This window comes from Oxyura jamaicensis, chromosome 2 (assembly GCF_011077185.1).
Source record: "Oxyura jamaicensis isolate SHBP4307 breed ruddy duck chromosome 2, BPBGC_Ojam_1.0, whole genome shotgun sequence".
Taxonomy (NCBI): domain Eukaryota; kingdom Metazoa; phylum Chordata; class Aves; order Anseriformes; family Anatidae; genus Oxyura; species Oxyura jamaicensis.
Genome location: NC_048894.1, coordinates 154,420,759 through 154,438,479, shown reverse-complemented (window position 1 = coordinate 154,438,479; position 17,721 = coordinate 154,420,759). Strand labels below are relative to the sequence as shown.

The following is a 17,721-nucleotide window of genomic DNA, read 5'->3' as shown; positions in this document are numbered from 1 at the left end:
TAGTGAGTGCTCATGTTCATCTAAAGAGCTATCGTGGCTCTTTCTCTTCCCATCTTAAACTTCAGTTTCCATGGGTATGTGAACATGGACGGTATTGTGTATTTGAGAAAATCGTTTTGATAATTTATTTAAGCTTTGCCAACCGTAACACTTGATCTGCTCATGCCCCTTGCAACTCTGCTGCCATTTTTTGATTTTCTAGCTTTTTAAAAATGACATAAGTAGGGGAAAGAAGAAGAAAAAAGTTGGAGAAGCTTCTTCTCAGCTAGAGTAGATGAACTTAATATAACACCTCATGCTCTTTCCAGATTCTGACAAACTCTTTTTACATTGATCAGTGTCTTATTTTTGTGCCTTGTTTTCCTTCCAGCCGCATTTATGGATGATTTTCAGCTTGGTGCAGCTGCCTTTTGTCTACTCCAGTTAAAAGATCGGTCTCTTATGTGGCCAGGCTGGGGTTTTGCATTGTGCATTGGCTCGTGTTGTCAGGTCTGAGGGAAATAGCAACTTCTGCTTCAAAAACTGTCAGAAACTGCCCCATATAATTTGCTATAAATTTGCTGTAAATTCCTGTGAAGCTGCTAACTTCAGGAAGCTGCTAATTTCAGGAATAATTCTTAGTAACGGCAAATATTTCACCTTGCTTTTGGCTGTGCATGTTGGATGTTGTGCACTAGGTGTCAGCGTGGATCCACTTTCAGGACTCATTAATGCTCGTTATGTAGACATGAAACAGTCGATAATTTTGAGACTCTTGCAGAAGTTTCTTCTTGGCTGTCTGATTTCAAAGCCAGCCTGTCATCCATACCAGGGCGGAAGGGATGATTACCTGGGACTTGTGCCAGCATATTCACGAGCCACAATGCGTGTTGGTAGCTCCTTACCAAGTTTATTTGAACTTTTAAGCTTAATGAGACTTAACCTTTCACTAAATTCTGCCTCGCTAGTTGACAATCTGCATATGTATGGCATCATGGACTGCATATTTTGTGGTTTACAAGCTTAGAGCTTGTGGTTTACAAGCTTCTTTGCTTTCATAGCCTGAGATTTCAAGATTAGTTGTTAGGTTTTCTCTTGAACCGAAGAAGACACTTCACTTGTTAAATCCATTGACTTTGAACGTGGTGTAGTTTGTGCTCTTATCATGCACATGACTGTTGTGCTAAATATCATCCAGGAAGTGTGGAGCTGGTTAGCTGGGTTTAACTGTTTTGACTACTTACTTGTTAGTACTAACGACAAATGAAGTTGATAAAGAAATGTATCTTCACTGTTCTTGGTTGCTGTTGGACTTGAAGTAAGTGTAAGTTTTCTTGGCAGTAGGAGCTGCCAGGACTGGCTATATGCGAACTTGCCGGCCTTCTGGGGTGTTGGAGATGTCTGCTACGTTTCCTCCTGCTTTTTTGTATTATTTTTTTACTCAGATATCTGCATTTTTTATTAAAACCATTTCCTTCTCATTTCCCCTTCAAATTTCAGCTTTCAGAAGAAGAAAAAATCCAGCGCTACAGCATTCTTTCTGAGCTGTATGAACGGATTGGCTTCCACCGCAAGTCTGCTTTTTTCAAGCGTATAGCGGCAATGCAGTGCGCTGCACCGAGCATCCCAGAGCCTGGCTGGAGGGCGTGCTACAAACTGCTGTTGGAAACTCTCCCTGGCTATAGCTTATCGCTGGATCCTAAAGATTTCAGCAAAGGTAAGTGTCACTGGGAAAGAGTGTTTGCTTCCTAGGTCACTCACTTGGCTTGTTATAACTAATTTCCCTGAGAGATTTCAAATAAAACTCAAATCCTTTACCTTTCTGTCACTAATTGTGGCAAATAAAGCAGTTCTTTAAAACAACACCTTTACTTTTTGCTGCTCTTGCTTCCAGTAGTTCTGAATTCCCGAGTGCTACTGCTGAATGCCTTGCTGAATTCCTCTGTTTGCAGCAAATGCATTTTATTAATGAGGGCTTCCCTTCTACTGTTTCAAAAAAATGTCTTGTGGTTATACACTTCTCAGTACAAAAAAGGTCATATTTTATTTTGGAGTATTTTTTAATTAGCTGCCTCTGACTTGTGTCTCAGAAATTGCATTCCTCTTGGTATTTGTTGTTGGCTTTTATTCAAAGGATGAAAGATTCTTTTACGCTTTTATATATAGACACACGTACATTGTATACAGATACCAAGTACATGCATGCTTGTGATTATATATGTATATCTGTATCAGAGTCACGTTCTTCCACAGGTTAAATTGGTGTGATGTTATCTGTAAGACTAGCTTCTGGTTAAGACATTTAAGCAATTTTTAGGTTCTATATATTTTTAAAGTTGCTATGCTTGAACGTTTTTTAATTTGGTATCAGCGTTATCTAAAGCTGTATTTAAAGTAAGCATTTTAAAAATTGTCTGTATTTTAATATACTGTGCTGCATTTTCCCTGTAAAAGAAGAGCCAGCTAATGTGCTGCTTGGGAACCTGGGAGTTTTGAGTAAACTTTCCTGGGTTTCCCAGAAACTCAAAGTCTTTTTGTATGGTGGTGTTTTTGTGAGCATTCACTAAGTGATGTCGCTGCGGGAGTGGAGCACCAAACAGTGGGCTGAACGTCGATGGAGAAGGCAGTGAGGTTCCTAGTAATAAAACTCTGAACTAGTTTAAATAAGAATAAATTGCAGCTGGAAGTTTGTGCTCCCTTTTGTGAGAATACATTGGCTATCTACTGGTGGGATTCTGGCTTGAAGACTGGTGTGGGACTGTGTTTGGAGGAGAGTTTGCAGAAATTCTGCAAGAACTGCCTATTAAAGAAAAAAAAAGACGATTGGTGTTTATCTTTCATTACCTTTATGTTGCACTCAAGTGCTTTGTCAGGTTTTACCCCTAAAAATTGTCAGAATTTGCCCTGGCTATTGCAGAGACCTGCAAAGATCACTGTAAATTGTAAGCAGTGCTTGGTAAGAATGGCATTTCACGTGTGAAAAATAACGTCATGTTGACACCTGTGTGTGTGAAAGATAAGCTCCTTAAGATTTGGTTCAAGTAGTTATTTCTAGAAAAGTTAGCCAGCTGCTGAAGGGTAATACAAGAAGAAGACTGTTTAGAAGTTTATGAATTATTGCACATCCTAGAATGTGTGGTATTTAATGATTACTGCTTTTGCTTTGCTACTCCCATCAGCACGGGTTGCCCAAAGCCCCATCTAGCCTGGCCTTGAGCACCTCCAGGGATGGGGCATCCACAGCTTCTCTGGGCAGCCTGTGCCAGTGCCTCACCACCCTCTGACTGAAGAACTTCTTCCAAATATCCAATCTAAATCTGACCTTTTTAGTTTAAAACCATTACTCCTTGAATGACCTAAAAGCAGGTTAAGTTTCATAAAAAAGCGTACTGAATGTTACATTTTCAAAAGAAAGCCTATGCTACGATGCACTGTTTATTGTTCTGATAGAAACTCGGCAAATAGGAAATAATTTGTAGACTGAAACTTAGTTTTTAAAGACTAATAATGGTCAGGAGATGTGCCTTGTGTCCTGTAGTCTAGGGCTTTTTTTTAACCTGACTTTTAAAGGAGAGGAAAGTATTGGGAGAAAATCTTTTGCTTGATCCTTAGAGAGATGTAGGAAGTACTGAACTGAGATGAAAGTCAAGTTTCTCTATTAAATCTTGCATGGATTTCTTGTTCGGAGAAGTTAAAAATTGTATATTGCATTATTTTTTCTTTATGAGAAGTGTTAACTTCATTTTCTGAGTTCTGATGATACATTTAGTCAATAGAAAAGCATATGAAACAAAAATTGCTTTACATTTAAATACACAACGAACCCAAAGCCCCAATTTTTCTACTGTTTTGAGTCCAAGCTTTGGGTTTTATAATTACTGGTTCCATTGGGTGATTTTTATCTAAGTAGCATTAAATTACTGCTTAGAATATACAGAAAACCAAATTCAATTGTTTTTTGATGACTTCTAGCTTTAAAAAAATGTTTGTTTTGTAGGAACTCATCGAGGATGGGCCGCAGTACAGATGCGTTTGCTTCATGAACTCGTGTATGCCTCCAGAAGAATGGGCAATCCTGCTCTGTCTGTCAGGCATCTGTCCTTCCTTCTGCAGACCATGCTGGATTTTCTTTCTGATCAAGGTATGATTTTTAAAAAAGAGGAGAGTTCCCTGGTGGCCAAGAGGGCTAATGGGATCCTGGCATGCATTAAAAGGAGCGTGGCCAGCACGTCAAGGGATCCTCCCCCTCTACTCTGCCCTGGTCAGGCCTCACCTGGAGTACTGTGTCCAGTTCTGGGCTCCCCGGTACAAAAAAGACATGGATCTCCTGGAAAGAGTGCGGCGGAGGGCCACAAAGATGATACGGGGCCTGGAGCATCTTCCCTATGAGGAGAGGCTGAGAGACCTGGCTCTGTTCAGCCTGGAGAAGAGAAGACTGAGAGGGGATCTCATCAATGCGTACAAATATCTGAGGGGTGGGAGACAGAAGGATGTAGCTAACCTCTTCTCAGTGGTTTGTGGGGACAGGACAAGGGGCAATGGCTGCAAGATAGAGCACAGGAAGTTCTGCACCGACATGCAAAAAAGAACTTCTTCACGGTGAGAGTGACGGAGCACTGGAACAGGCTGCCTACAGAGGTTGTGGAGTCTCCTTCTCTGGAGATACTTAAGGCCGGTCTGGACGCCTACTTGGGCAGCCTGTTCTGAGGAACCTGCTTTGGCAGGGGGGTTGGACCCGATGATCTTTCGAGGTCCCTTCCAACCCCTACAGTTCTGTGATTCTGTGAGTCATCTACACTTTTTTTCTGTCCTACGGTCAAATGACGTGACTTTGCTTTGAAGTGTACTTCAGTTGAGGAGTAGTGGAGAGGACAGAAGTTAGAGAATTCTGTGTGCACGTCGGGTGGCTGTTTGATGGCAATCAGCCAAGTATGCAGTGTTATTAATTTTAAATATCGCAGTGTCCTGGCCTTGATACGTAGTAGCTCAAATCAAACTTTCTTAAATGTTTTCCGTCTGCTGATTGACTGCCTCGAGCCTAACGCCCAATTTCCTCTGTAAATATTTGGTGTGATTGGAGGGCTTAATTTGGGATGTGTGGATGTGGTGCTAGGGATACAGCTTAGTGATGGGGCTTGGTAGGTCAGCTTGTTGGGTAGACTTTGGTCTTGAAGGTCTTTACCTAGTAGGTCCTCCTACCTAGAGGATTCTGTGATAAAGAAACCCTCTAAACGAGTAAGCACAGTCCCTGAGTTTGTGACAATGAACTTGTAGCAGCTGAACAAGATGGAATTGAATTCAGCAGTTGTTTTTCCTCCTTTCTTCTTTAGTAACGGGCAAGTGTTGTTCTTTGGTGACTCCTGCAACCAAGAATTTTGTTGGCAGGCTTCACCTCTTTGCCTACTCACAAATTCCCTTATTTGTTTAGTGGCTCAAATCAGTAATGGAGGAAGGAGAGGAACAGAGAGGAGCTGGTAAACTAGAGTAGATTATCTGCCTCTCTGTAGGTCGTATTTGCTGTTAGAAAGGTCTTTGGGTTTTCCTGGGCTCTTACGTGAAGCTTCATTGATTTATGTATGGAAAGCTTCACTGAAGAAAAGTCTTTGAGCTGTTCCACGGATGTCCACATTTGAAAAATTAAAACTCAGCGCTCTCCAAAAATAGCCAAATGTTTTTATCCATTTCTGCTGAAGGGGTCCAAAACAGAGCTCGCTCTTGTGTTTGAAATCTTTTGCTGATAGTGTGTTGCTCAGACAGGGTGAGTATTCCAAACTAGAGTACCACTGAGTACCGGAAACTTATTTCTGAATTGTATTTTTTTTTTTCTTAATTCTTCTGAGGCTGTTCATGTGTGCTCTTCTGCAAGGATTCATTTAGCATAGAAAAATATCGTGCATTTATAGTGTGTTTTTTTCCATTATTATCAGGAAAAATAAGCCAAAGAACCTCCTTGAGCCATGGATTGTAGTAAAGGACTAAAGCAAGATGCTTTGGATGCATAAGATTTTGCTACTTACTATTTATTTAAAATCTGTGAGCGTTTTCCATTATGTCCTGAACTTCTTACAAAGTGTTATAACTATTTATAACTTCACACTTTTTAAGATACAACAAGTATTTCTTCTCTGATAATCGTGACTGAAACTTCAAGGTTTTCTTTAGCAAATAAAGGTTTCATGATGAAATTGAAATAATACAGTAGCACCAGAGTTTAAAAACGCCAGGATTTTATTATTATTCTCTATGGAAAGTTGCCACATCAGAAGTTAAGAGGTGAATTCACTCTTCTTAAAAAGTTTTTTTTTTTTTACCCAGAATTATTTTTTTCTTAAAACACACTTCCTATTTTTAATTGAGGATAGATGTTAAATCCTGTGCTTACATTTAAAATTCAAATAGTTTGCAGGTCATCTTTAAAAATAAAGCCAATGGAAGTGAAAACTCTAAACTGGAAGGAAGTTACCAGCCAAACGTTAGGTACTGGCACATAATCTAAGCCTTTTCTGTCTCAGGATTTGCTTCTTGTAGACACAGAAAAGGAATATTGGCTCATTCTATCTTCTTAATCCAGTTCTGTTCATTTACTACTTCAGCTGAAGTTGAGAAACTGGGATTGCAGCAGACAGAAAAATTTGATTTCGAGTCAAGTCGAATTGAAGAGGATGAGATTTGGTATTTGTAATGAAAAATCTCACGAGAAGCTCTTGCTTCTATTCACAGAACACAAAAGCATCATCTAACGTCTGTGTTTAAAACAAAACTTTCTTATATTTGAATTAATTAAATGCCACTGATAATTATTTTAAGAAGGCAATTTTTGTGTATATTTGCTGGAACTACAATTTCCAAACATGCAAATCCAAATAACAGTATCATTAAATAAATGAGGGCCGTCAGTCGTCATTTTAATCGGAGTCTGATTTAAAATTAAGCTATTTAGTTACAGAAATCTGTGAAATGCAATCTTCTGGTAAGCAAAAAGAGGTACCAGACTCTGCTTTACAGCTGGGTGATCTCCAACCATTACGTTTTAATGTTCACAACCCCTCGAGAATCGCTCCTTCTTTCAATAAGAATTAAAATGTGCAATTGCAAGGTTGCTTGGAATTAAATCCATCTCTTTTGCATGATGCTTTTTGAAACATAACGCCACGTCCAGCTCACGCTGAATGCAATTTGGGTAAGGTCAGATACTTGAAAAACAACATTTTCTTGTGGATTTTTACTGCTAGTATCCACAGTATGCAAAAGGACTGTAATTTATATTGCGAACAAATGGTTCTGAGGGAGCTCATCTAATAAGGCTTTTCTAAGCACAGAGTTACTTCCAAACAGCAGTTACCGGAGCGTGACCATCCGCACAGAACTGACTTTCAGAAAGCACGTGGGGCACCCGTGCAAGTTGGGGTTCTTCCAGATGTTCAGTGGGTTTTGAACTCCATCACGCCTGATGCTTTGGTTACTTCTCAGGTGGCAAGGTTTGAAGTGCACGGAAGTGACCTTTTCTCGCTCTTCGTGGTATGGCATGAAACAAGGGATGCTTTGCTACTTCTTTGGACAAGTTGAGTTCATGAAATATTTTCAAAGTTTGTCTCTTCTATTACTTGGGGAAATAATATTCACCTTCCGGTGCTTCTTAGTATATCAGCCATTAAGATCTCCCTGTCCTCTGGCTGCTCTCACGCTTTTCAGCGTTCTGATGCGATGGTGGGCTGTACATCTGCGATCTCTGCTGATCTGCCTGGTGAGTACCTCCTTAGTCAGCAGTGTAATTACTCTGCCTTGCGTGAAACACGCAGAGGTTATGTTTAATCTCTTGACCAAGCATTCGGGATGGCTTCATACTTGAGGTGAGTGACACGAGGTGATCTGGAAGTACTTCCTGAAACGTGTGAGGGTGCCTTTCTGTCATCCCTCTGCATCACTGGTTCTTCTTACATCATTGGATGCAGCTGCAGCCCCTGCTACCAAACTGCAGGACAGAGATTGGTTCCCAAAGCAGCTGGAGATCGTGGTAGTAAATACGAAGGTGCACGCTGACTTCGTGCCACTAGTTCTATCTTCTGATCTTGGATAACCAGCAGGCAAAGGTAACAGGAGAAGTATTCCGTATTTTCCTTCTGTCCATCATAGTTACTGATTTTGGACACGGCCCGCATGGATGTCTAAGCCCTCTTAGTACCCTTTTGGTGCTTCTCTGGCCAACGGGATTGCAAGCACAGGCACACCTGCAGCATTAGCATGGCCTTCAGTGTCTCAAGGTGTCCGTTCAGCTGCTTTTACCCTCCCATAGATCAGCACAGTAACTCTCTTCAGAAACAGAACCACGTTGGCTAACAGTTTGAAAAATGACGGTGTGGCCTCACGTATGTGTGTCGACCTTTCAACACCAGCGAGAGAGCAGTGGGCGTCGTGTAATTCAGTCTTTCTGTGATGACCTTTGTCTTTAGTGTCCTTTAAGAGGGGTTTCTGTGTGTGGATTTTCGTTTGCAGTGTGAATGCTTTTAGGCATCTTCATGCAGGCCTTGCACAGGAAATACCCCAGCGTGGCTGGGGATGAGAGAAATGGGATGAGAGACACGTGGGTCTGTTCAAGAAAAAGGTCTTTGCTCCTCTCAGAGGTCCTCTGTTGATTTCTCAACAATATCCTGAGTCGTATAAATGTCACGGACATGACTCTGAACCCAGAGGTGGCACGATTCTGTCCCTTCTGCAGGGCTGGCTGTTGCTTGCCACTTCGAAATCACACGGCATGTTAATCTGTGCCATTCAAACTTCAGGGTATGCAAACTCGCCTCCAGGCTGTTTTCTCTTGCTGCCCAGAAGCTGCTTATTCTCCCCCGGTGCTGAGATCATCCTCCTCGATGGGGGATTTCTGCCCAACCTTATGCCGAATGCTCTTTCGGTTCCCCTTGTCCTCTAGATGAGTCATGATGGACTTGTCAGTGGGGCTGGCAGACGGCTTTGATAGCTCAGAGCTGGGGGTAGCTGGAGGACCACAGAGACGTGACAATAATCTGAGATCACTTTCAGACCCTTTTCTTTTCGGGATTTCTTTTCAGAACCTTCTCATGCTCCTTTCAAGACTGCCGTGTTCAGGAGATGGCTGACATGTCAACCGCCAAGGCTGAGATCTGTCCCTTTTGCAAAGAAGCGATGGGCTTAATCTTGGAAAAAATCCCCAAACCTTGTTTATCTCTGGAAGTTGTGGATAAACCTGGGCCGATCGGAATTTGAAGATGTCAAACGTGGTATCTGACAACTCTTAAAATACGCCTTTCTACCTCATAGCGTGAAAGAGGAAACGACGTAGCATTTTGCAGACGCTTTTATTTATAGAACAACTTGCATATGCATTCGCTTGGCGATATTTAAATTTCAAATTGCTGTGTAGAAATACAGAAAAGAGTGGAGAATATTAAACCAGGCTCAGAAAAATTGACAGCTAGCCCAAAGCCAACTGTGCAAGTGCCCTTAGGTGTAACCCTTCAGCCAAGCCTATACTGGCAGCAGTAATGACCAGAGTGAGTTTCTGGGGATCCTTACATAAAACATTGTCTTCAGTTTGCCCCTGAACGCTTGGGAAAATTAAATCAAACTGCATCAGCACTTAGTGAAGTGTAGTTCCCCACACGGATTTGACTAACGGCATCTCCCTGAAGAAAGGGATGCAGAATAACCTCTAAATAACTGCCGCTCCTCTTGAGCACGGGATAATTTAAAACCACCTCGTTTTGTGGGACTGTAGGAGCAACTTGTTCGCATATGTTCACCTCGCTGTGTCCTGTTCCCTTGTTCATGTCTTGCTATGATGTTCTCATTCTTCCCTGTTTAGACTGCTTGTAGCAGGAGCCCTTAAGAGCTTCAGTTTGAGCTGGTTGCTTGCCGTTTCTTCTGCCTGTTCCTAGTGTTCCTCTGTTTTGTTTCCTTCCTGTTCATCTTATTTAGGACACAAGTAGCAAGCCAAGTATTAGAAATAAAAACAAGGATAAACAATTAAGAATGTTTAATGGGTTTCTTAACTCGTCCTTATTCCCCTTCCAAAATTGTAAGTGGCAAATGAATCTCTGCATCTTTAAGACTTCGTAGCAGGATGGAAGTTCGGACTAAATGAGGTGGGTGTCTTCAGTGTAGGTACCTGCATCCCAGTCGTGCTAATGATCCCAGTTATCCCAGTGATTCCTGGGACAAGATGCATCGCTCCCTTTTGGCCACGGCTAGCTCAGCGCTGACGCGTTGTCTGCATCTGAGGCTTCCGCTGAAGTAAGATAAACTGAATGTCATCCTTTGAATCCATCTGGAGCTCAGTAAGTTTGATATTGGTACTGGGTAAATTAGAAGAAACGACGTGCTGGGTTAATAGGAGAATCAATAGTAAATAATAGTGGGCACGTGGGTAATTGTGATCTAAACAGACGGAGTTAGAACATCTTGGAAGCATGACCTCTTTCTCTGGATGTTCTTTTCAAGGAATAACGGAGCACTTACATGATTGTGTTTCAGTTACAACAGAGGAAAGAAACAGTAAGGGATTAAGATTATGGTGTGGAGGAAGGAGATTATTAGTCATGTGGCATAGGCTTCTGCTTTTCGATGTGGTTGTGAGCTATTAGGAAACTGGCAAAAATGGTAACAGCAGGTTTTTGCTGAATCAGGGTCATTTAGAAGAGTTTTTAGGGTAGCTCTCATTGGGATAGCATTTCTTGAGAGTGGAAAGGAAGAGGTGCTGTATTGAAAACCACCGCTGAGAAGGTTTCCTTAGCCTGAAACCTGAAACTAGTCTCAAGTAATCCCCTGAAATGTGTGTCATGTAGGCACCAACGGATTCCCTCTGTGGCTTCTCTCCTTTTGTGCTGTAGAACTTCCTAATACAGCCATGGCCTGTCAGCACTTTGTTTTATACTTCTAGGGAACGTTGTTCCTCAATGCTACCTTTCAGTTAGGACAGCATTTCCCCTAGGGGTCTCTACAGCACATAAATCAGTTTTTAGAAGGATAGAAGTTCCTGATTTCAAGGGCTCAGAAGAATGAAGCTTTAATCAGACTGTACAGAGAATATGGAAATTAAAATAGATGCAAACTTCTGAGTCGAGGTGCGTTTTACTTAACTGACAGCACTGAACTGCTCTAATGCACTGCGTTGTGTTTTGGTTGACAAAGTCCCTGCAAGGTGCTTTTGTGAAACCAGGAAATCTTTCAAACAGGAGCCACTCTGCTTGGTCTTGTAATGCTAAAAAGGAACCAATTTCACTGAACTCATTCATCATGGAACTCTATATAATCAGATAAATGGAGAGGACCTGGCAATGCCCCATACACAACCCACTGGCTAAAGTTTTGTGTATTTTTTTTTCTTTTCCTCCAGCTCTTCCACCTCTCTTGCAGTGCTGCAAATAATGACGCTGCACACTCAGATTTAAGTTTTCCCATACGAGGTTAATGTATAAAGGCATCAGTAACGTGGACGGTATTTCGGATTTGAAGATTTGTCGTTTAGATTTGAGTTTTGCTGCTTTTGTTCCAGTGCTCTTTTGTTCAGTTCTGTGCTAAAAGACTTCAGCATTGTTACCTGCTTCTGTTGCTGGGAGTCAACAGCACTGAAGAGCACTCCTGGATATTTAAAAATCTTTTTTCCTTTCCTTTTATTATTATTATTCCTATTATTGTTATTTTCCTTTATTATTATTAATACAGGATAGTAGCAGCCAGGTAAAACTCTCTGGGTTTATTTAATTCTTCTAAAACCCCACTTGGGCAGTGGTGTTTTCTAGAGCTGGCATGTTAAATAACTTCACTCAAAAACCACATTTTGAAAAACGAGGTAATTGATTTTCATGAAACGCATGTCTTGCAGACTGTGCTGAAACTTAAGGTTGCTGAGAGGAAAACCAAAATGCCCGCAGTAGTTTGTCTGTTTGGCTGGAATAACTCTGGTTCAGCCCGCAATTCGGTGAGTTTGTTAATTGTGGAGTAAATAAATGAGATTGACTAAACCAGTAACAAAGTCACCAACAGGAATGAGAGATTGAAATTCACTTGGATAGCACGTGGTATGAAGGCCAGCAGTCTGAGTCAACGTTACATGAAGGAAAACCTGCTGTACTGTAAACAAAACGACCACTGACTCAAACTGCCCGGCATTACAAACAGACCTGAACGTCTTCCACGCGATTTATCTTAGCTTAGATCTGTGTGCTGGACTCGATGAGGTGCAGACAAAATCTCCAGCCGCTGCCTTATCCAAACCCTTATGTGAAACAGCAAATGCGTCATTAAAATACAACGGTGCATTTCTTTGTGACACACAGTTCTTACCAACCTGTTTTAAAGTCAGTCATGAATAAAATGAAATTTCCAAGCTGTACGTCAGAATTCCCATCTACACGTAGTTGCCTCTTGGTTTTTGAAGAAGCCTGATGTGATTAACTAGACATGTTCGGGTGGAGACAGAATCACAGAATCGTCTAGGTTGGAAGAGACCTCCAAGATCACCGAGTCCAACCTCTGACCTAATGCTAACAAATCTTCCACTAAACCATATCCCTAAGCTCTACATCTAAACGTCTTTTAAAGACCTCCAGGGATGGTGACTCAGCCACTTCCCTGGGCAGCCTATTCCAGTGACTAACAACCCGTTCAGTAAAGAAGTTCTTCCTAATATCCAACCTAAAAGACAACTTGCCAAGCTGTTTTTCCGGGAGAAAACTGCTTTGAGGAAGACATGCTTTAATTGACGTTATGAAGACATGAAGAAGTTATGGTGTATTTGTTAATGTTTTGTGCTGGAGGAAGGTTTTTTTATATTAACTATTTTACTAAAATCCATTTTTTACGGTCTTTAACAGACTCAGTGCCCTCCTAATCAAGGCTGCTACTGCAAGTAGCAGTTTATATGTAAGTAGAAATATGTGTGTGTAAAAGATCATCCCTCTGCTTTGGTGATCTCCCCGCATGATGTCCCTTTGGATACGGTTGGATGTGCTTTGAAAGGAACAGTGAGATTCGGAAGTGATACTGAAAAAACGCTTGGAAAACTCAAATATGTCAGCTGAGAGAGCTGGCATGTTTTCCTTATCAGTTTTCAGACAGTTGTCTGGTTCTTTAAACAATTAAACTGTCCTCTTGGCAGGCAAGAGGAGCCTTCTCTTTATTACCGCTAACGGAAGCATCAAAACGGAATTGTGTTAATTCTCTTTGCCCAAATTCCAGTGACTTTGCAGGACAGTAAAGCGAGGAGAGAGGTCCTACAGAAACTACCGCGACGTTCTTACCACCTTCTGTCTCTGTGTGCTTCCTCTACCCAAAGCACCACATCAGACGCGCGTAACAGTTGTGCCATTGTCTCTGTACATTTTTTACAAAGCCTGCTTTGCTGGGAAGTGGCTTTGTAGGAGTTGTCTTTGAATTTTTGGAAGTTGTTTTGGAAGTTACCTTTGCTTAATTTGCTCCACTTTATGTGAAGATAGGTCTGCTGGTGTTAACGTGAAAAATCATGAATGTTGCTTAGTGGTTTACGTATTGATTTTATATGTACAAAATATACGTTGAAATGTTTTTCGGAGCACGCAGACGTTTGAAGTTAGCTCAGGTACAGGGAAGAACTAGATGCTGAACTTTTAACGGTGTTTTTCTGAACTCTCACGTCGGCTATGTCAATTTTTTGAGATTCTATCCCAAAGTATTTCTGTGCTAGGTGCGATTTTCAGACTCACTGTGACATAACGCGTACGCATTTTATATAATTGCTAAAAAAAATCTTGTATTAAAGGACTGAATTGCCAAAAAACCTTCGTATGTTTAGGCAGTCTCTTCCCATTCTTTCTTTCTCTATGGCAGTCTTCAGAAGCAGAGCGCGTTATCCTGACACGGACAACTCCTCTATGTTCCATCTCTGTTGAAACCAGATATTTCCCTTTTCCCTCTCCCCTGCAATGTTAGGAGTAAAGCCAATGATTGCTCTTCCAAAGATGAACGATTGCACAGCAAATATCTGAATCCCCTCGTACTCATTCCCTCCTTGTAAGGATGGAGCCACTTTCTTTGATGCTTTCCATAATGATCTGTTCATGAAAGTGGGTCTTATCAAGCTCTCTGGCTGGCACAGATAAATTATTTTCCTGTCGTTCCTTCTCTTTTCCATCTCAAACTGTGAATTTTATTCGTTTTAGTCTCCGCTGTATTTATTTGGAGATTTATTTAGCTTGATTTCTCAAAGAAGCAGGGTTCATATATTGTCTGCCAGTCCTTTCTGGCTCTCCCCGTGAGAATATCTTTTGAGTCTATAGACAGAAAGTGGTGTGGAGATGTTAAATTTGTTAACTTAAACGTGGAGATCAGAGATGTTAAGCTTGTTCCGGATGGCACTTGTAGTGTTCCTTTCAAAGCAACTTGCTTGAGACCAATGAGCAGTTTGAAAGCAAGGTTAACTTGCTCCAAGTCTTCCTCTTCCAAAAAATATTAGCGGTGCAATTTACTACAAATGTAGAAAATGCTGTCCTCTAATTCCTGTCGGGCTTTATGTAATGGAAAAACTGGTGACGCTTGCCTGCAAAGTGGAGGAGACCCGCTCTGTCCTGCTGAATTGAACAGCTGAAATACTGAGTAAGTGGCTTGATCGGGCGAGTCTCGCTGAGATGCTTCCCGTACAACGTTAGCTTTCTTGTGGTGGTGAAGAGGGATGCGCTGAATGTGCAGACAGGATGCTTAACTGTCCCTCTGCATCTCTCCCAGACTAGAATTTGAGGAACTCTTTGAAAAGTCGCGAAGATCTCTGAATGCATGTTGTAAGCTAGTGATTAACTTCAAGGTAAAAACAATTAGTAGCTGTTACCTTGTGAATACTCACTCACCACTCCAGCTTTCAGTAAGGGTCTTAAAGTATTTTGTGGCCTTTCTGAATTCCTTTTTCTTTTTCTTTGAAGGCTCAACGGCATCTTGATGGCAGGGTGGTGCAGGAGATCTCCACGGCAGCAGGCACTTTTCTGCCTTCTCTAGTTGGAAGATGGCTCATCAGGCCGCTTTCTGTTTCGTGAAGGGAAAAGTTGATGTTTCTGGGTACAGAAATTACCATCTCTCTTGCTTCTTCTGCTGTCAGACTGACTGTTTTCTGTCTTGTTACTAGTAATTTGTCAAGGAGATGTCTGACACTTTGTTCCTCAGAGAGCTGGGTGGGCCAGCTGGCTGCCACTTGTCGGAGCTGACTGCTGCACGAGGTCTCCTCTGACTTCTTTGTCAATGCCGTTTGCTGTTTTCAAGGGGGAAGGAAAAGCTCAGCCAGCACAAACAACCCTGGGCACCAGCTTTTTTGTTAAACCTCTGATTCTGGGCTTACCACCAGGGGAAAATTGAAGTCAGAAGGCGTTAAGCTGTTTGTTTCCCTACTTTCTTTTTCAATATTTTAGCAAGCTGTGGAAGGAACCAGAAAGTCGTTTGTCTTTCAGTGCAACTGGCAGATCAGACATAAACCGTTCCTTTTCTTCATTCTGCCCTGCTGCAGATTGCTCTGCAAGGGACAGAAAAGCGTCAGTACAAGACCGACCATTTCTTTGCCAAAGGGCAAACACCATATTTTTAGTATTTTACTCCTTTTTAAGGGGTAGTGGCTGTGGCTGGGTATATTCTACAGTTCTGGAGTTAAAACATAGAATTAAAACAGTTGTTTTCTTCTAATTTTCTCTGTTACTTGTTTGTGTGATATGGTTAAACTGGGCTACCAAAGTCCTTAAAAACGTTCCTATATAACCGACCTTCTTCCCTGTCCTCCTCAGATTTTTTCAGTGGCTCCATTCTTGGGAAATACTGCTTCACATTGTTGTGAAACTGGCAAAAAGACTTATTTTTTTCACATTCAGTAGCTTTCAGTCACAAGTGGTTTCTACCCGTGCAACCGAAGCTTTTAGAGTTTTGTGTTCCCATCTTAGAGAAAGGCTCCAAGCAGGCCTGGGACAAAACCCAAGTTTATTCTGTTGACGTGAAGTAGTTAAGCGAAAAATGACCAATAATATTGGTGGACTTGAAAATTTTTCAGTTACCAGAAGCGGCAAGAACGTGGCCATGGAAATAATTCTGTATGAAATAGGGAAATTGTAGTACGAGGGTATAATGAGCAAAGCGAGAAGCGTGTGCTCGAGTGGCAGTACTGACCGCGGCTTTGTGCAGCTTTATTTTGGTTGCAGCCGTTTTATGATCCTGAGCTTTCAATGAGTCTGCGGAGAAAATGGGGAAAAAGATGGTGAGTAGTTACTCCACATGAGAAAATAACCCATCATTTCTCACTCAATAAGCCAACCGCCGTAAAACCTGCCCAAGAGCATCCAGTGGGGTTTCCAGATGCGGCGCGGGCTTTTAAAGCTGTTGAGGATAATTCACAGGGCAAAGGATCAAGTGGCGCTTGCTTCCCTGCTGACACACACAAGCATGAAGACGCTAGATGAGCGACCTCTAAGCGTGGCCGTTTTCCATCCCTTCTTTCCAAAGAGGAAGAAAACTGCCAATAGTACGTATCTTTTTCAGATGCTCTTCTCAGTCAAGGTACTCAGTCAGGGAAGAGAGGCTCTCGGGAAAGACTGTGAAGCTCCTGCTCTATTGTGAAGCTCCTGCTCTCTTGTGGACGCTTCTCGCTGTGTCCTGTTGATGGAAATTCCTTCTGCACCTCGGCTGAGATGCAGGGCTATGAAAAGCAGTGGAGCTGCTGGCTTGGCTCAGCGTGTTACAAACTGCACTTCATACAGCAGCCGCCTAGAAAAACGCCTTGTTTTAGCCATGCCTTTGGGGCAAGCACACTGAGCTTCTACTGTGAGATAGAAATGGGACTCCAAAGCCCATAAACAGATTCCTTTCGCAGGTGGCAGCACGTTTGCTTTGAATGCAACAACTGACAGAAATAAAAGCTGGTGCTTCAGCATGACAGCCTCCACTCCTGGGCAGAATGAAGCGCGCATTGTAGTGTCGTCCTTGTCATTCTTGGTAGCTGTGATCCTTCCCATCTCAGCAAATTCAACGTTTATTACGTGTCCTTGCTCCTATAAAATGGCAAATAACATCCTCAATGCCGTAGCCTGATCTTTTTTTAATGAAAATAGTCTCGAATGGCTACAACTCCTGGCTCTGCTGTGCCGTTCCGAGTGTCTTTGCATGTCTAAAATGTATTTTCTGGAATATTTCCTACACGCCATTAAAATGTGGTGCGTGTCTCGAGACAGTTCAGTGGAACAGAGACACAAGCAGGGCAATTTGTCAGGTGCAGGAAAAAAAGCAAGCATATGTATGGACTGGTATCGATAGCATGCCAGCTGTAGCATCACATTGCCTGGTCTGACAGCAACAGACAGTTCAGGAAATAAAGTAAGTCCTTGTGTATCTTTTAGGGGGAAAAGATAACAGAAAGAGAATCCTTTGCATGATCTCCCTGGTGTATCTGGCTGCTTCTGGAAGTTGCTCTGATGCATTTTGCAGTAAAAAGGAGTGAAGTGGTAATAACTTGGAAGGAGAGTGAGGTGCGGATGGCCAGGAGGCAGCGGCAACTGTCTGAAATAATGGAATAGTAAAAATACTGCCACGACTTTACATCTTATGGTCATCTAGTCCAATTTAAGCCAGGATTGTCACCAGCTGTGGTTTTATTTGGCAGCATCTTGAAAACCTTTGCAGATGAGATTCCACAGCCCCCGGGGCAGTTTCTCAGGGAGCTTCTTTTGCTCTGTTCTGCTGAATGTTTTCCCGATATCCAACATCAGCCAACCA

The 17,721-nt window shown here is 42.0% G+C and overlaps 1 protein-coding gene across 5 annotated transcripts in view; it reads left to right on the top strand.

Moving 5' to 3' along the window:
- The window catches only part of TRAPPC9 (trafficking protein particle complex 9), a 455,527-nt gene that overhangs the window by 21,302 nt on the left and 416,504 nt on the right, over positions 1-17,721 (top strand). For all 5 annotated transcript variants that reach the window (XM_035319324.1, XM_035319322.1, XM_035319323.1 and 2 more), the window contains 2 exons: positions 1,480-1,696; positions 3,977-4,120. In XM_035319324.1, coding sequence (XP_035175215.1) covers positions 1,480-1,696; positions 3,977-4,120 — 361 coding nt within the window. The remainder of the gene's footprint in view (positions 1-1,479; positions 1,697-3,976; positions 4,121-17,721) is intronic.